General features: G+C 44.2%; 1 protein-coding gene across 10 annotated transcripts in view; it reads left to right on the top strand.

Annotated features, from left to right (window-relative positions):
- The window catches only part of ncam1a (neural cell adhesion molecule 1a), a 53,289-nt gene extending 39,822 nt beyond the window's left edge, over positions 1–13,467 (top strand). For 6 of the 10 annotated variants that reach the window (XM_060057022.1, XM_060057019.1, XM_060057021.1 and 3 more), the window contains 4 exons: positions 3,599–3,800; positions 4,383–4,499; positions 5,136–5,474; positions 10,531–13,467. In XM_060057022.1, the coding sequence (XP_059913005.1) occupies positions 3,599–3,800; positions 4,383–4,499; positions 5,136–5,474; positions 10,531–10,705 (833 nt within the window). In that variant the 3' untranslated portion in view covers positions 10,706–13,467. The remainder of the gene's footprint in view (positions 1–3,598; positions 3,801–4,382; positions 4,500–5,135; positions 5,475–10,530) is intronic. The other 4 variants (XM_060057023.1, XM_060057029.1, XM_060057016.1 and 1 more) reach the window with 2 other exon arrangements.
- Positions 13,468–15,504: the final 2,037 nt, after the last annotated feature.

Raw genomic sequence — 15,504 nt, 5'->3', positions numbered from 1 at the left:
TCTCTGTCTCTCTCTCTCTCTCTCCCTCTCATGCTCTCTCTCTTTGTCTCACACTCTCTGGATATCTCTCTCTCACTCTCTCTCTATCTCTCTCTGTCTCTGTCTCGCTCTCTCTCTCCCCTCCCCCCTCCACCCAGTGTGTATCGGGGGATGGTGCGACGGCTCACAACACTATTTATTTTGCTGTTGCCACACAAAAGACGGCAACTTATTTATTTTCTTCTTCCGCGGCAAGAAGTGCGAGTGCATATTGTTATGACATACCGCAGGCAGAGTGAGGACAGTGGCCCTCCCATGCTTTCCCCTCCCACCACCGGCTCTTAAGTGAAGCAGAGGCGGTGGTAGACCTTAAGGCTGAGCTAAATACACACTCGCTTGGCTGGTGGGTCGGAAGGATTACCTAGTGAACGCTGTGGTTTGGTTCAACCCCCCCCCCTTGGGGTCTGATGCTGAGCACAGAGGCGTTATTGTTGGACATGATTAAACAGCTTTCACCTGAGGAGAAGAAACAACAAAACCTCAAGAGTTAATACTCGCACTCTTCTGTGGATGGGGCATATGGTGCATTTATTCCTTTCATTGTAGGTTGACCTTCGCTGATTCATTTTGTTCAAAAAGCTGAATGATATTTTGGCTGTAAAGTAGCCAACATTTCAGGTTGAGTACACAGTTGGTTCTCACAACAAATAAATAAATACAAATTTGGGATTGCATTAAAACCGAATAGGACCAAAATAATTGGTAGGGATGTTAACATTTATCTAAACATTTACCACATGTAAGGAGAACTAAGGGACTAAGGATAATGATCGTATTAATATCCCCTTATTACACAAAAGCATTGTTTTCGTGGGGCTCTATTGATTTCACTATAACCTCATAACCTGGCAGTGGGCCTATTAATCAATAGCTTTATGTGTATGGTTATGACTCTAATGCGTGTTGCGGCAATTTTCCAATCTTTTCTCAAATGGCTCTCTAAATAGTAGCTTACTTTCTGTAATTTTCTTCTGAATAACCCTGATTTTGAAAGCACTTTCGAGAGGCCCGGCACGTTGAAGGACTGGATGCCTGGAGTATTTTTCGATGTTTGTGGACCAGCGAGGATATAAAGAGCGTAGCCTTGAGTATCGCCCCACAGCCCTTCCGTCTGTTGACCTCACAAGCGATTTCCAAATGAAAGGTAGACTCCATTTTAATTGATTAGCATTAGAGAAAGGGACGGCTAGGGAGAGAGGCTGGAGGAATGTTTTAAATGTGTCTGGTTTTGGTGTGATTCCTTTGGGTTTATGTCCAAGTTTACTAATGATGAAGTAAGTTTCCACACATTCCACGCATACGTTGTAATTAACCGTTTATGTTCATGATATCGTATTTATTTTGCATTTCCTGCCCTCTATTTATTGATTTGAAATGTTGCAGGACAAAAGTTTTGATGTTTGGTAAGTAGCTGGTTGTGATCCTTGAGAGACAATTCAATTAAAATATTTTCCAATGTTTTCCAATCCCATGTTACGGAATTTAACCTTCCGTTCCCAAGGTTTCAATAGAGAACAGGTACCATTACAGAATACAAACAGTTGTCTTTATTACAACCAGGCAACAATGCATTGACTCTTAATAAAACCAAAATCCTAAAGGATAAACATAAACGTTTGACACAACTGTACATACTTACATGTCTTATTTGGTTTCAATTGGGCTGTATTTGGTTTCAATTGGGTGGTTTCAATTGGGCTGTTTGATGATGCCGTTACTGCATCATCAAAACAATGCCTCATGCTCATGTCTGGAATTGGTTGCAAACTTGTATCCTGGGTCAGGTGGAATGGACGATTGTGTTTCCTGTGTTTTTGTCCTCCACTAAATGCCCAAGGGCTGCCATTGGTTTGCATACTTGGATGTAAATTGCACAATGCCTCTCCTGGGCTTCTGATGGTAAATAGTTTTGCCACAGTGCAGTTGTTGGAAATGCATGTGCTGTTTTAATATAGATGAAAAATGTGTTGCCTGCTGCATCGATTCATTTGAATGTCCATGCCAATGTCACTGCCATTTACCATTGAAATTCTCTTCTTAAAGTTATTTGGGCAAGCTTTCCTTTTTAAATGATATGATTGATTGATGTACGGTACTTTTGAAATAGTAAATTGTAATGTAATATAACAAATAATAATCCAACAGATCAATCCCTATACTATAATATATATAGTATTGAGTATGTAGTCAAATGTAAAGTAATACAAGCATGTAATCCAGTGAAACATAGAAGACATAAATCATCATTTCGGCATGCCATTTGTTTTGATTTGAGCATTATGACAATTAGCACACCAGAGGTAATCTGCTAAACTCCTGCGGTTGGTCTATTTATCGACCAATCAATGGGGCGGAAGCAAATCATCTTGGAGAGTTGTATGGCCCGTGAAACACTGAACATAATTGTGCTGTGACTTATCGATTCAGTAATCAGGGCTAATCATTTCCCCTAATTTATTTTCATTTATGTGATAAACAATTTTGTCCACACCCATATTGGAAAACACATTTGAGGCACATTTGATGAAACCTGGATGCACTTCTGGAAGGGTCACACCAAATCCCCTTTGGTAATGGCTTCCACATAGTCAGACACACGTCTGAATAAAAATGGACTGCCTCGGTTGAAACAACAATGTGACATTTCATAATGTACACATGATATAGAATAAATTGCATGTATAAATAATTTATCAAGCCATGCATTTGTCATGAGACCTTCCATACGGCCTGTTGCATGAAATGTGCAACTTTAAAACCATACCCACGCTGAAGGAAATAAATTCCTTCAGGCGATTTACTACTGGCATGCAACATGTTTTTCCCTTCCCCATTGATATTGTGCATCCTCTTAGCTCTTAGCACATCGCTTGTTATTCTGCGATTTGATGCTGTTGGTGTTTAAACATAGTGATTATAAGAATGTGTGCCACTAATGAATTCTTGTATAAGATGCGATGGAAGCAAGCGAAGGCCTCAAGTGTGTGCGTATGAGGGCTGTGTAAGTAAACACGCTGCTGGTGAACATTAGATGATGAAACATCATGATTTGTTTTGTCTCCGTATCTCTCCTCTAGAAAGAACCACACGCTCACTGCCTTGATCGTTAAAATTGCCAAGATTATGTCATTAAAGTCTGACAACTCTCCACTTATTCTCCCCATTTGCCCCCTCTCTCTCTCTCTCTCTCTCTCTCTCTCTCTCTCTCTCTCTCTCTCTCTCTCTCTCTCTCTCTCTCTCTCTCTCTCTCTCTCTCTCTCTCTCTCTCTCTCTCTCTCTCTCTCTCTGCTGTCTCCCTTGGCCCGTCTTGTATCTCAATGTATCTGTCCTTCTCTCATTTCCTCTCTCCATTTGTTATCCCAATGTACCATTTTTTTTTACCACTTCTTTCTCCTCTGTCCCTATCTTGTTCTTCTTCATTCTCTTCCTATTCCCTGTCTCCTCTTGTCCTCCTTTTCCTTCCCCTCTCTCCTCCTCTGAATCCTCCTTCTTTTCCTTATTCCTCCTCTTTCTTCTCCTCCTCCTCCTCCTCCTCCTCCTCTTCCTCTCCTCCCTCCAGAAGTCGGGGGCTCAGGCCTGGGGACGGGCGCCATCGTGGGCATCCTGATGGTGGTCTTCCTTCTGCTGCTGGTGGGCGTGGACGTCACCTGCTACTTCCTCAACAAGTGCGGCCTGCTGATGTGCATCGCCGTCAACTTCTGCGGCAAGACGGGTCCCGGGGCCAAAGGCAAGGACATCGAGGAGGGCAAAGCCGCGTTCACGTGAGTTCACACACACACACACACACACATACACACACACACGCACGCACGCACGCACGCACGCACGCACGCACCCGCACACGCGCAGTTGCGTACTACACACAGACACGCCTATAAGGGGACTGAAGTTCAAGGTGTGGAATTGAATGGGAAACCACTACATGGAAAGGTTTATTGGCTACGTCATAGCACAATTTTCAGGGGAATGAATCATCTGGATATTGTACAGTCTAAAGTTTAACTTGCAGGTATATATATTACAAAATATTGAATATATATTTCAGAGAAGAAAGCCGGTGAGAGACACAGGGAAGCGCGCGAGAGAGATCGAGACACACAGGGGGGCTCGAGGGAGATGTAGAGACACGGATGAGAGAAAGGTAGAGATTGGGAGGCACAGCGAGAGAGAAAGAGAGAGATTGAGAGACACAGTGGAGAGAGACACAGAGAGTATCTGGGCTGTGGCGCCATTGATGGAGGTGGGCTGGCCATCATCAGCTGGCCGCAATTGTATGTTCACACTCATGCTCACACTCATGTTCACCCTCATATTCACACTCGTGTTCGGCTCTGCAAACACAGGAAAGATGAATCCAAGGAGCCCATTGTGGAGGTGAGGACAGAGGAGGCGAACCCCCCCACCCAGGACGGAGGTGCTCCCACAGAGCCCAGTGAGACCACCCCTTTGACAGAGGCTGAGTGAGTACCTCCGCCACAGCCAGCCAGGCCCATTCACCACCCACTTTTACCAGAATAGCGCCATGCGTTTCTATGGATATTGTCGTTTGTGCGAACACACTTATGGTAGAAATAAAGCCTATTGCAAATGCTAGGGGCCCATTGCCTATTTGCGGGCAATTTCCATCTAATGGTTGGGGAAATGTGGTCCTTAGTTCAAATAACTCAACTAAATACTCCTTGGGTCGGTTCAAGGTCTGCTCACCTGAACCTGAAACATGTCAGTAAGCATGCCTTTCTTTGATTTGGCCGTTTTTGCGAGATATATGAATTTGTCGCTAACTATCGACACTTGAACACCAGGGCCTCGGTAACACTCGCTCTTTGTTCCGGCTCCACAAAGAGTCTTTGTGCTCCCGTAACGCACTAACCCCACTCGATGCACAACACTCTAAATTCTTTCTCCTCTCTACTCACTCTCCTTGTCTCTCTCGCTCTCTCCTCGTCTCTCCCCGGGTGATCTCTCTTTTGTGTCCACTCCCCCCCCCCCCCCCCCAACTCACTTATTCCTTATTCCTCTACCACCACCCCAACACCCTCCCACCACCTCCCCCACTCCCTCACATCACCAACCCACTCACCCCCCCCCCCCATCAGGCCCACCAGTCCAGACACCACTTCCCCGGTGGTGAACTCGCTGCCTACCGCTGCCTCTAACTCAACCCCCGGCGCTAGCGAACGCAACACCGCCGCTGCGGTCCAAAGCGCCAAAAGCACCGCCGAAGCGTCCCTTCCGGCTAGCGCGGGGAGCAAAGACAGCGGGCCCGCTCCGGCCGGCGCTACGTCGTCCTCCACGCCCGACGTGGGCCCCCTGGTGGACCTGAGCGAGGGCGCGAGCCTTACGGCGGCTACCGCTGCCTCGGAGCCGGGTGCTAAGGCCGCTGAGCCCAAGGAGTCCACGGGTTCCCCGAGCACTGCTTCCACCGCACAGGCCGAGTATGACCATCTCCATGTCCAGCCACAACCCACAACCCACCCCCCCTAACCCTAACCCTCATCCCCCCCCCCCCCCCCCCCCCCCCCCCTGCAACCTCACCCCATACGCAGACCGGCCTGCTGGGATGCTGCGGCTCTCGAGCACCCGGCTCCCGTCTTGATAACATGCAGTGGTGGAAATTCCAGGGCTAGAAAGTAAAAGTCCTTTTTTGTAGTTTCTATTAAGCTCAACACGACTGAACAATAGCCGGGTTGGGGCTGGAGAACGGGAAGGCTTTTATTGTTTTTCAAACCTGGAATTGACCACCGCTGAGCACTGATCATAAGAAAGTTCATTGTCTCCCCCCCCGCCCCCATCCCCTCCCTCTCAACAATCATCAACAATCACCCAATAGAAATCAAGATGTGTGTGTGAATGGTAGCAGACTTAGCCCACGCGTGGTTGCAATAATGCACTCTAATTAAGGTGGCATGTACTTGACAATTTAGACAATTAACTGTAATCGGAGTACTTAGCTGGACAACTAGCCTAATATTCAGCTAACCTGGCGATAATTAGCATATTATACTGTTAGAAGCATAGTAATTAGTCTGCATTTAAATATACGTCTTCTTGCCACTCTCTTTCCCATAGTCGATTAGCAATTCCAGCCCGCATTGCTCTATTTTCTTTCTTCTTCTCAATTCTTCCCAGCGAGTTCCTTCCACTCTTTTCTTTATCCATATTTTCGCAGTAGAAAAAACAAGGCAGGCAGCAGGTTCCAACTGTTTACGAAACACATTGATCATTGGCTGCTTATCGTTGTTCTCCAAGAGACCAGATGAAATAAAAATTAGATCTAAAGTTGTTTTGCCTTAGCTTTGACAAGCCAATTCTCAGTGTTTTGTTTTAAACACCTGATTGTGCCAGTTGGCCGATACGACCGTGAACAGAACAACACCGCGTGGATCTCTTCGTCTGATCGCCGTTCCCCAACCTCCGCGGCATCGACGCATTTACCTTTTCTGTTGACAACACTGCTGGCTTCTCATCCCCTGACAGCTGACGGCGTTGGTCTTATGAATTATGAGTGACGCAGCTCTGATGGTGGCGGCGGTGCTAAATAACACATGAATCAAACTAGAATCGGTCATGTGGGGACATTTATCTTTCTAACTCTCGGATTTGAAGTGCACTTTCTATCTCTGTGATCCCCGTCCCCCCTTCCTCCCTCTCTCCTCCCTTTCTGCCTCACTCCCTTCCTCACACTAACTCTGCATTTCTCATGTCAGGATTTAACTTATGACATGGCTTCTTGTATTCTCTCGCCAGTTATTCTGCAGGGATGACTGTGATTTTTACAGCCTTCGACTCATTTAAAAATGTAACATTCCTGAGCAGTTTTACTGCTCCAAACTTTCCGAAATAGAAATATCATTCCTGAAATATTAACCAGTAGCTGAATTGCATAACCCTGCCCATGTGATGATGCGTGACAATATACCAATATCAAACTCAGTGCTTGCATGTGATTGTTTTCATGCTCACTGTTCATTGGCTGACAGTAGGAGAAAGAAGTGTCTGTGATTTGTTTTTCTAATGAAACATGAATCACAACCGCTAAATGTCAACACTAGTTCAGGGGCTGCCTCTTGTTGATATCTCTTTCTCAGCCGAGAGCTATGTTTGGCAGAATCCACCGGAGTAAGATGGCTGTTTGATCGGAAGAATGCTGAGGCAGCTCCAAGTTTCATGCTGGATTTAAGAGCGCCGCTCCTCAGAAACAAACTCTCTTTGAGTGTGTTGGTGTGCAGACGTTTTCTCCCAGGGCATATATTTACTGAGACAGTAGGCTAAAAGCAATTTGTTTGACCCACTTGCACACCAACATGCACACTCACATACATACAATCAAACACACTCGCTCACTCACTCACATACTTTCACACACGGTATCTCTTCCACACAAACATACACATATACACACACACACACACACACACACACACACACACACACACACACACACACACACACACACACACACACACACACACACACACACACACACACACACACACACACACACACACACACATATCAACAGTATACTGTATATAAACACATGCACACACTCAGAAAACGCTGCAGCAAAATTAAGTGGGATATTGCTCCTTAGGGAGTTAGGCGGTGGCATCAGTCTTTTACCCACATAGATAAGAAGGCAGAAAGACAGGCAGGCAGATAGACAGGATTTTAGTTAGCAATATGGTGGTTCATTGGCTGATAGGTTGGATTGGAGAACCAGAGTTATTAATGATTATGATTAAAGGTGTAGTATGTACACCCAACACCCCAAACACATTCCCCCCTTCCAACAACTTAGAAGGAGGTAGGGTGGCCTGTACTGGCCTGTGTACCTGTGTTCCTAACCAATTATACAATCATATCAAATATATATATATATATACCGTCATTAAAACATTCTTATGAATATTCTACTACATATCAGTCCTTTCCGCCGGATGCCACTTAATTCGAAACAACGCAACTTTTATTAAAGTTTACGTTAAACAACAAAGCGCTAAATTTAAAAAATGCTTAATACTTCAAAACCGAACTGCTGACAACTTCTTAACCTCGGCTAAGTGATGAGTGTGCAGGAAGCTGCCCTGGTGCTCAACTTCCTGTGCTATCGGAGGGTTTGTGGTGCGGCGCCTCTTGCCAAACTCAGTTGTGCTCAAACATGGCCAGGAGGGATGCGGCTGTAACAGGGCCCTGTTAAAATATTTACACCAGCTCTGCTTTTTGGGTTCTTCCTTCGACTTGCAGTCATTTACGTTTTCTTTGCCGAAATTTATTTGAGGTCTCAGTATTTCTGAAGTTGTGGAAGAAAACCTTATTCCATGTGTGAATTAGGCCATATTATTTGGCCATAAACTGAGCCATTTGAAGTTTGAAATTCATGTGCATCTGTCTCATCGGAGACTGCAGATGCGCTGTCAAAATATCATCTTGTCAGATTAAAATGCGCTCATGGCTCTTAAAGGGGATGGGAGCTGGCACTCTCATTGGTTTATTGCACGTTACTCCCAAACCACACCTACGGGTAATTAGGCTACTTCAAACCAACCCTTTTTAGATATGCGCCGGGCGCAAGAGTCATTTTTTGCGCCGGTAAAATAGCGACATCGCCATAGAACCGCCCACAAAGCTACTTGCGCTTGGCGCTTCTCACTTGAGTTTCAGACCGTTAAAATAGGGCCCTAGGAGTTCCTCTCAAAGTTTGATTTGGACATAACACACAAACACAGACACAAACACACACACGCACACAGACACAAACGGACACATGCACATACACATACACACACATACACCCTTGTCCTCAGCGGGTATTGTGAAGATAATAATTATAAGTGGATATTGATTCCCTGTACTAGCAACAGAAGGGGGTAAGGTAGGTTCCCATTGTCGCAGGCAGCCATGTATTGAAGAATGGTCTGGACAGTTTACAAGCAGGGGGCTAACACAGACTTCCTCTGCTTGCCGAGGCACACCAGAATGTGATGAGATACGCTTTGTCAGATTGAGGAAAATATTTTGTATGATATACCACACATCACTGTTTGCATCATATTTTTAACGACTGTATTTGCGCTCTCTTACACGTGGCATAGCATCACCGGAGTAGACGGGCCAATGGACATTCCGTCAGATTGCAATTAATGCAGCGCTTATGGATGCCAGCCGCCATAAAACCCAGGAGCAATTCCCTTATTTGGTAACCCGTCCAGTTCCCGGCCGTTATTGATAAAGGGGCTTGTTTCCAGACAAAATAAGCTGTATTGATGTCATCAGAGCACCCGAAAAGCATTGGAGCGTTCAATAGACAAACCGTTGTGGATTCAAAAACGTCCTCAGCGGAGTCTTGTGATTGGTTCGCTTCGCCCCCACGTGACCGTGTGTGGTCAGACAGAACGAACCCTGGACGTGCCTCTGCGGGCGTTGTGACTGCTCACAGTCACAACGCAGCCATAGCCGGTAGTGACCGGGACATGTTGCTAGTTCTCGAGCAGGCAATTTGGCCCGCCTGCAGATTTACCAGGTTATCGATCCTTGTTGCCTTTCACAAATTACCCCATGGTGGAACTCTTCCGGCACTTTGAAGGACAATACTGCAAAGTGTGAAAGGGGACTTAAGAAAGCGGATCATGCCGTGAATTGAAAGCGGGTGGTATTTTGTAAAGACACAGTTCCAAATGGTCGTCATTCATCAACAACATGATCCACCAAAAAAACGGTTCCTGCCGAATGACAAGTATGCCTTTTTATCCTTGCGTCCGGCTTGTAATCCCACTTGTCGCAGTGGAGGAATGCCTGGTTCTCACCGTTCCACCCCCCACCTCTCTGGCCATTGTGTCGCTGCTCTTCCTTCTGCATACTGTACCGTACGGCCTGGCCCGTCCCCACTCCACCGTCACATTGTTTGTGTGAAAATAGCTTGGACGTGCGTGCTCTCCCGAGTCCATGTCTGGCCCGGATCGAGAGGCAAGATCCCATTATGTGTGAAATGCATTCAGTTCCACAAGGACCAAAAAATAGAGGGGAGACAAACACTCCATTCATGCATGTGTTTTTAACTCTTTCTCTGTGTCTCTCTCTCTCTGTGTTTCTGTCTCTGTCTCTGTCTTTGTGTCTGTGTTTGTGTGTGTCTGCAAAAACACACATCCACACGCACACTTTTTTCGGATTTGACATTAAGTGGCATGTACCCTCCACAAAAAAAAGAGCTGCAGTATTTGTTATACACAGGGTATGTTTTCGTCTTTCTGCATACACAACTGAGGTAGAATTTTGAAGTGAGGCAAAAAGGCCATATGATTACAGTGCGTGTTAATGTTATTCGTGTTATGTTAAGCCAGGCAACAAAGATCATTTGTATTATTTTGTGTTTTTGTACTATGAGCAGATGTTTCCCTTGAATTTGCTTAGCAGAATAATCTTGCCATTTGTAGGCCCCATCACCTTCCTCTCTAATATCTCTCCCTCCCTCCCTCTCTCTCCCACCCACAGTATTAAAGTGGCGATCGACGACAAGGCTAACGCTAATGATGCTATAACCAAGGAGGCTAACGCCACGGAGACGAAGGAGGTGAAGGAGGTGGACGCCGTGCCCAACTCCACCACCGAGGTGAAGACCGTCCCAAACGAGGCCCCCGTTGCCAACGGCAACGAGAGCAAAGCGTAACTCTTCCGGGACCCTCATCCACCACCAACACCACCACCTTCAACCCCACATTGCCTATACCTTATGACTCCTCCAACAGTGTTTAATGAGAGCGGGGGTGGAGGAAGAGGAGAGGGTGGAGATGGAGGTGGAGCTGGAGGAGGGGGGGCTGGGTAGGCTGGGGTGGGGTTAGGGGGAGGCTGGGTGGTAGGGGTTTGGATTTTGGGGTTTGGGATATGGGCTGGTGGGGTTGGGTTTGCAGGGGCAGTCTGAAAAACCATGCGAGTTCTCTAGAATAAACACAAAAACAACAATAGGGCGAACGTGGGGAAGGCGGATTAAAAAAGTTGACAAAAATGCATGGCAGAAAGAAAGGACGGAGAAGTAAACGATAAAAAAACAGCCTTCCGTTTCCACGGCGGTGGTGCTCTGCACACCTGGGTGCGTTAGATAACGAGACAGTTGACTGCCTTAGCGCCACTTATCGCTCACCTCTGTACCCCCTCGTTGTTTGTCGCCGCGTGTCTCGGGGAAAGAAGAAACCGTCAAATCTTCTAGTCTGCCCGTTTTTCGCTCATCCTTTCATTTTGTTGTTGTATGCTCTACTATATTGGAAAGGGAAAGCCACACCGTTCGGCCATTAGTCAATCGTAGCTTTAGGTCAAACTGGGTAACTGCCTTTTGCCCGATGTGCAGTCTTTTCTATTTAAGTCTCATTCCATAGCCCAATGGCTCCTCGGAGGGCGTCGGCCATTGCTGCAGTATGTGTGTGTCTGTACGATCACGGATTATTTTCTAACCTGTATCACTCTACTGTACAACATCCACTCATCGCTGCCAGGCTTGGCGGTGTTTTAAACTCACGAGATGCTGTTGAACTTGGGTTGAGATGGATTGAACATTGCCACGCCTGATTTAACGTCTGTTTGTTTTGTGATTGTTGTTGAGATTTTAGACAATGTTGAATATAAGAACACATGGTAGTAGAAGGTTTGACTTCTAGTCCTGAAGAGATAGAAGGGAAGGGGTGGCGGGGAAGGGGGGCCAGAAAATATACACACGTTGAAGAATTGTCGAAATAATGTTTATGTATTTCTTTTTTTCTATTTTTTATTTAGCAAATAAATAACACACCACTATTGCTTTTTCCTCCGATTGCACATATGTTCATGCGCAAAAACACACACACACACACACACACACACACACACACACACACACACACACACACACACACACACACACACACACACACACACACACACACGCATACTCACACACACAAATTCTCACACACAGACTCACGCTGATAAATGCACTCACTTGTACACACAGGTATACATGTTTAATATTCACCTATCTTTTCCCACCTGCCACCAAATAGACCTTACTGTTTGCATCAGTTTGCATGTATTCCTTAGAGTTTCCGAGCTCAGGTGTAGATGGCAGAAGCACTATCTATGCTCACACGCTCACTGCCCCCCCAAACTACAGCCTTTCGTTTTAGTTTCCGGGGGCCATTTTGAATTCTTAAAGGTGACATATTAAATCACCAGGTGTGAGTGTGATCAGCCGTTAAAAGCCGTTTTGAAAATGTGCCTCTTCTGACATCACAAGTTGGCATGTCCACCTAGATGTATCACACCTGGTGGTATAATATGTCACCTTTAATAAGACTGACAGGGGATTGGAGGTTTGTTTGTCTTGTTCTGACGTTAATATTTGTATGTATACATTCCAATATATATCCATAATACACACACACACCGATTCAACAAGACAAGTTCTTATTTAAGCCATAGTACGCTGTCGGATATGGATTTAGGAAGAGACAAGAGATAGAGAGAAAACCAACCTGCCATTTTCTTTTTCTTTTGTGTTTGTGTACAGTGTTCCTTATACTTTAGACTGCAAGCTAATAGTGCACTGTGAATGTGTCGATATCCTAGTGTGAATAGAATACGTTGTGTTCTTTGTCTTGGAGTCTAGAAAAAAATTAAATAATGCCTAGTTGGATTCTGAAAAGTTTAGCTTATAGTGAACCAAGCAGAGTTCAGAGTTCCCTGAAGGCTGGGGTTTAGGAAAGCAAAATTTAAATGGAGAAAGACAGTGCCTTTAATTGTGAGGAAAACGGCATTGCATTTCATCTTTCTTATCCTGCGTCAGTTATACACACAGGGATGTTTATACTTCATCTCCAATGTTTTCCATTTCACAATTTCACATTTCACCGTCTTCAGCAGGTTTTTAATGCAAATAAAGCGCAGGTTTGTTGAAATTACAGACAACAATCGCAGCCTTTCCCTCTGGAGATAGCTCCGTGACCCTTTTTCTAATTTATATGAGAACTTCAGCCAGACTTGTTGTTCTTGCTGTTGACTAAATCTTGCTTCTATAGAGCTGAGGATAGGATTGAGCGTTAATATGGATATCCACCACGCTGTAGCGCTTTAGTGACGGTTGAACACACGACTACACGAGTATAGTCCATCACATCAATTTCACATGTATGTGTATAAGACAGCGAAGTGATGACCTGATATGTTGAGCTGATTCTAGGCAAATTGTTACTGTAAATTTGTGTTTTCTTGTTCAATATATTTTCATTGGATTTTGTGATGTGTTGAAAGTTGCCTTTTGCCCAATTAGATTATGACATGAAAAGGCTTTTATTGTCTTGTTTTTTTTTAATAATTAAGCAGCTTCTCAAAAAAGAAAATAGAATGCAGAGTATTCCACCATGAAATTGCAGACTTCATAATAATAAACAAGCTGGAACAAAATTTTGTTTTGAAATTTTGTAAGTGCCATACTTTCTTTCTGCTAGAATTAAAACATTATCATGGATGAAAATAGCAACAATGCAATGTATTTTGAGATTTAGTGGAAAAAATTATGGGCTTGCCAAAGTGCCAAAAAAAAACAACGCTTTGATTTCCAACGAGCATAGGCTGCGTGGTTACGCCCAACCCAAATGACAAAATTGATGCCTACAATTTGACAGTCATTCAGAAAGAGAAATATCATCTCCATTTTTGAACGAATCACTCCCAGACCAATCTTTCGAAGTAGCAATTTAGCCCCTGCTTAGTGCTCAATGTACAGACTGCTGGTTATGTGTAACGTCGATACCCCTACATTTCTCCACCGTCACAGATGTAAATACTGAGTACTAACTGCTGAAGAAATGCTTGTAAAATGTTTGACTTAGCCTCTGCCAGAATTTCCTGTATTCAATAAAGTTAAATGGAAAAAAATTAAAGGTTTTATTTTTAAAAAGACGGCCCACAGAAGCTAAGCGGTAAAAGGAAAATCAAACTGGATAGGCTCTGGAAAATACACTCTGCATTAATCTTAGCTACGTTCAGATTCTAGACTGGTCACATTCATCATTGGTACTCGGTAAATGACAAGCAGAGCATTTTGAATTAGTAGGCTACGGTATATGTGATGAATTGTAAATGTACTCTCACATTAAATGACTAGTTAACATTGACTGTGTTCTTTGAATAGTGATGTCAATGGAGTAAGTAAAACATATAAATAACCATCCAGTTGCCCATAAAATACATCCACTAATGCGAAATGCCTATGCCTTGTTGCATTGAATGACCTTCCTCCACCCTTTAGTATGCACAACCCTGCTGTTCTTAAGGTTCGACACTAGAGTGCGCCATGGTTCTAATTTAGGATTTAAGATAAATTCCTATATAGGAGAACTTCCCAGACAATAGTAATATAATACCAGTTTACCATGCAGAATATAAACGGTAGCCTGAAGTGCTCTACTTGACTTGTCGATCTATTGATTTTGAAAAAGACAAACATAACCCTGTCCTGCCTACGCTCTGTCTGAAGTCGGTCCGACGGTAGTGAAAAGGGTGATGTAATGGTCAGCATTGGTCAGCAGGGGGCAGGCGTGCTTGTTTATCTGTAAAGGGCAGCACAGTTCTATGAACTGAAATTGCCACAGTCATTTCCTAATCTTTTCAAACTTATTCAACCATGTTGTGATTTAGTTATTTTTTCCTAAATGGCTTAGTGTAGTTGTGCAATAGTTGTGCAGTTTATTGTTAACTGAAGAAAAAAACATCAAGAGAGGTCTCTGAATTTCACAAGTTGCTAAGCACACTCTCACACTCACACATCATTAACACAAATGATTTTTTTGCAGGTTTGACTTAAAATTACCCACAAAAAATGTTATTTAAAACAGCCAAATCAGCTATCAGCCTTCTATTTAAAACACTGTTTGCCTAATATTTTGTCAAAGAGACAAGGAACTCAAACTATATCATCAGCATTTTGTTTCCTCCCTTTTTGCCTTTCCATTTTTTTAAATGATCTTGTATGTTACCATTTCAGAAAAGCCTCTCCTTGCCTGACTCATGTCACTCCAGCCGTGAGTGCCTTCTCTCTCAGCATCCAATTCAACCTCTGGCTTCACGCGGACCACCAGATTAGGGTCCTTTTCCGCCCTGGCCCTTCCATCCCCCCACACCCTAACAATGGCCCAGTGTACACCCTGGCCCAGGAAGTGATCTGATTCTCAGATAGAGAAAAGGAGAAGAAAAAAAACTAACATTTGGTTTGGTCCGCAGGCTACCTGTGTAGAGCTTTAACTAAGATATAGAGCTCCAACCTAATGATTTAAGAATGTAATCAAAGGGAAACAACTATTCTATTATTATTCTATTATTTATTTAAGGGTTCCATGTGCCTGCTTGAACTTCTTGCAAAGAGAGGTTATTTCACTATAGTATTGTTCTAAGTTTCTAATTTTTTGAGTTGAACAGATAGGGTTAGGGTTAGGTAGGGGT

The sequence above is a fragment of the Gadus macrocephalus genome, chromosome 7, assembly GCF_031168955.1.
Source record: "Gadus macrocephalus chromosome 7, ASM3116895v1".
Taxonomy (NCBI): domain Eukaryota; kingdom Metazoa; phylum Chordata; class Actinopteri; order Gadiformes; family Gadidae; genus Gadus; species Gadus macrocephalus.
Note: the sequence above shows the minus strand (reverse complement) of the source record. Positions and strands in the feature narration are given on the sequence as shown.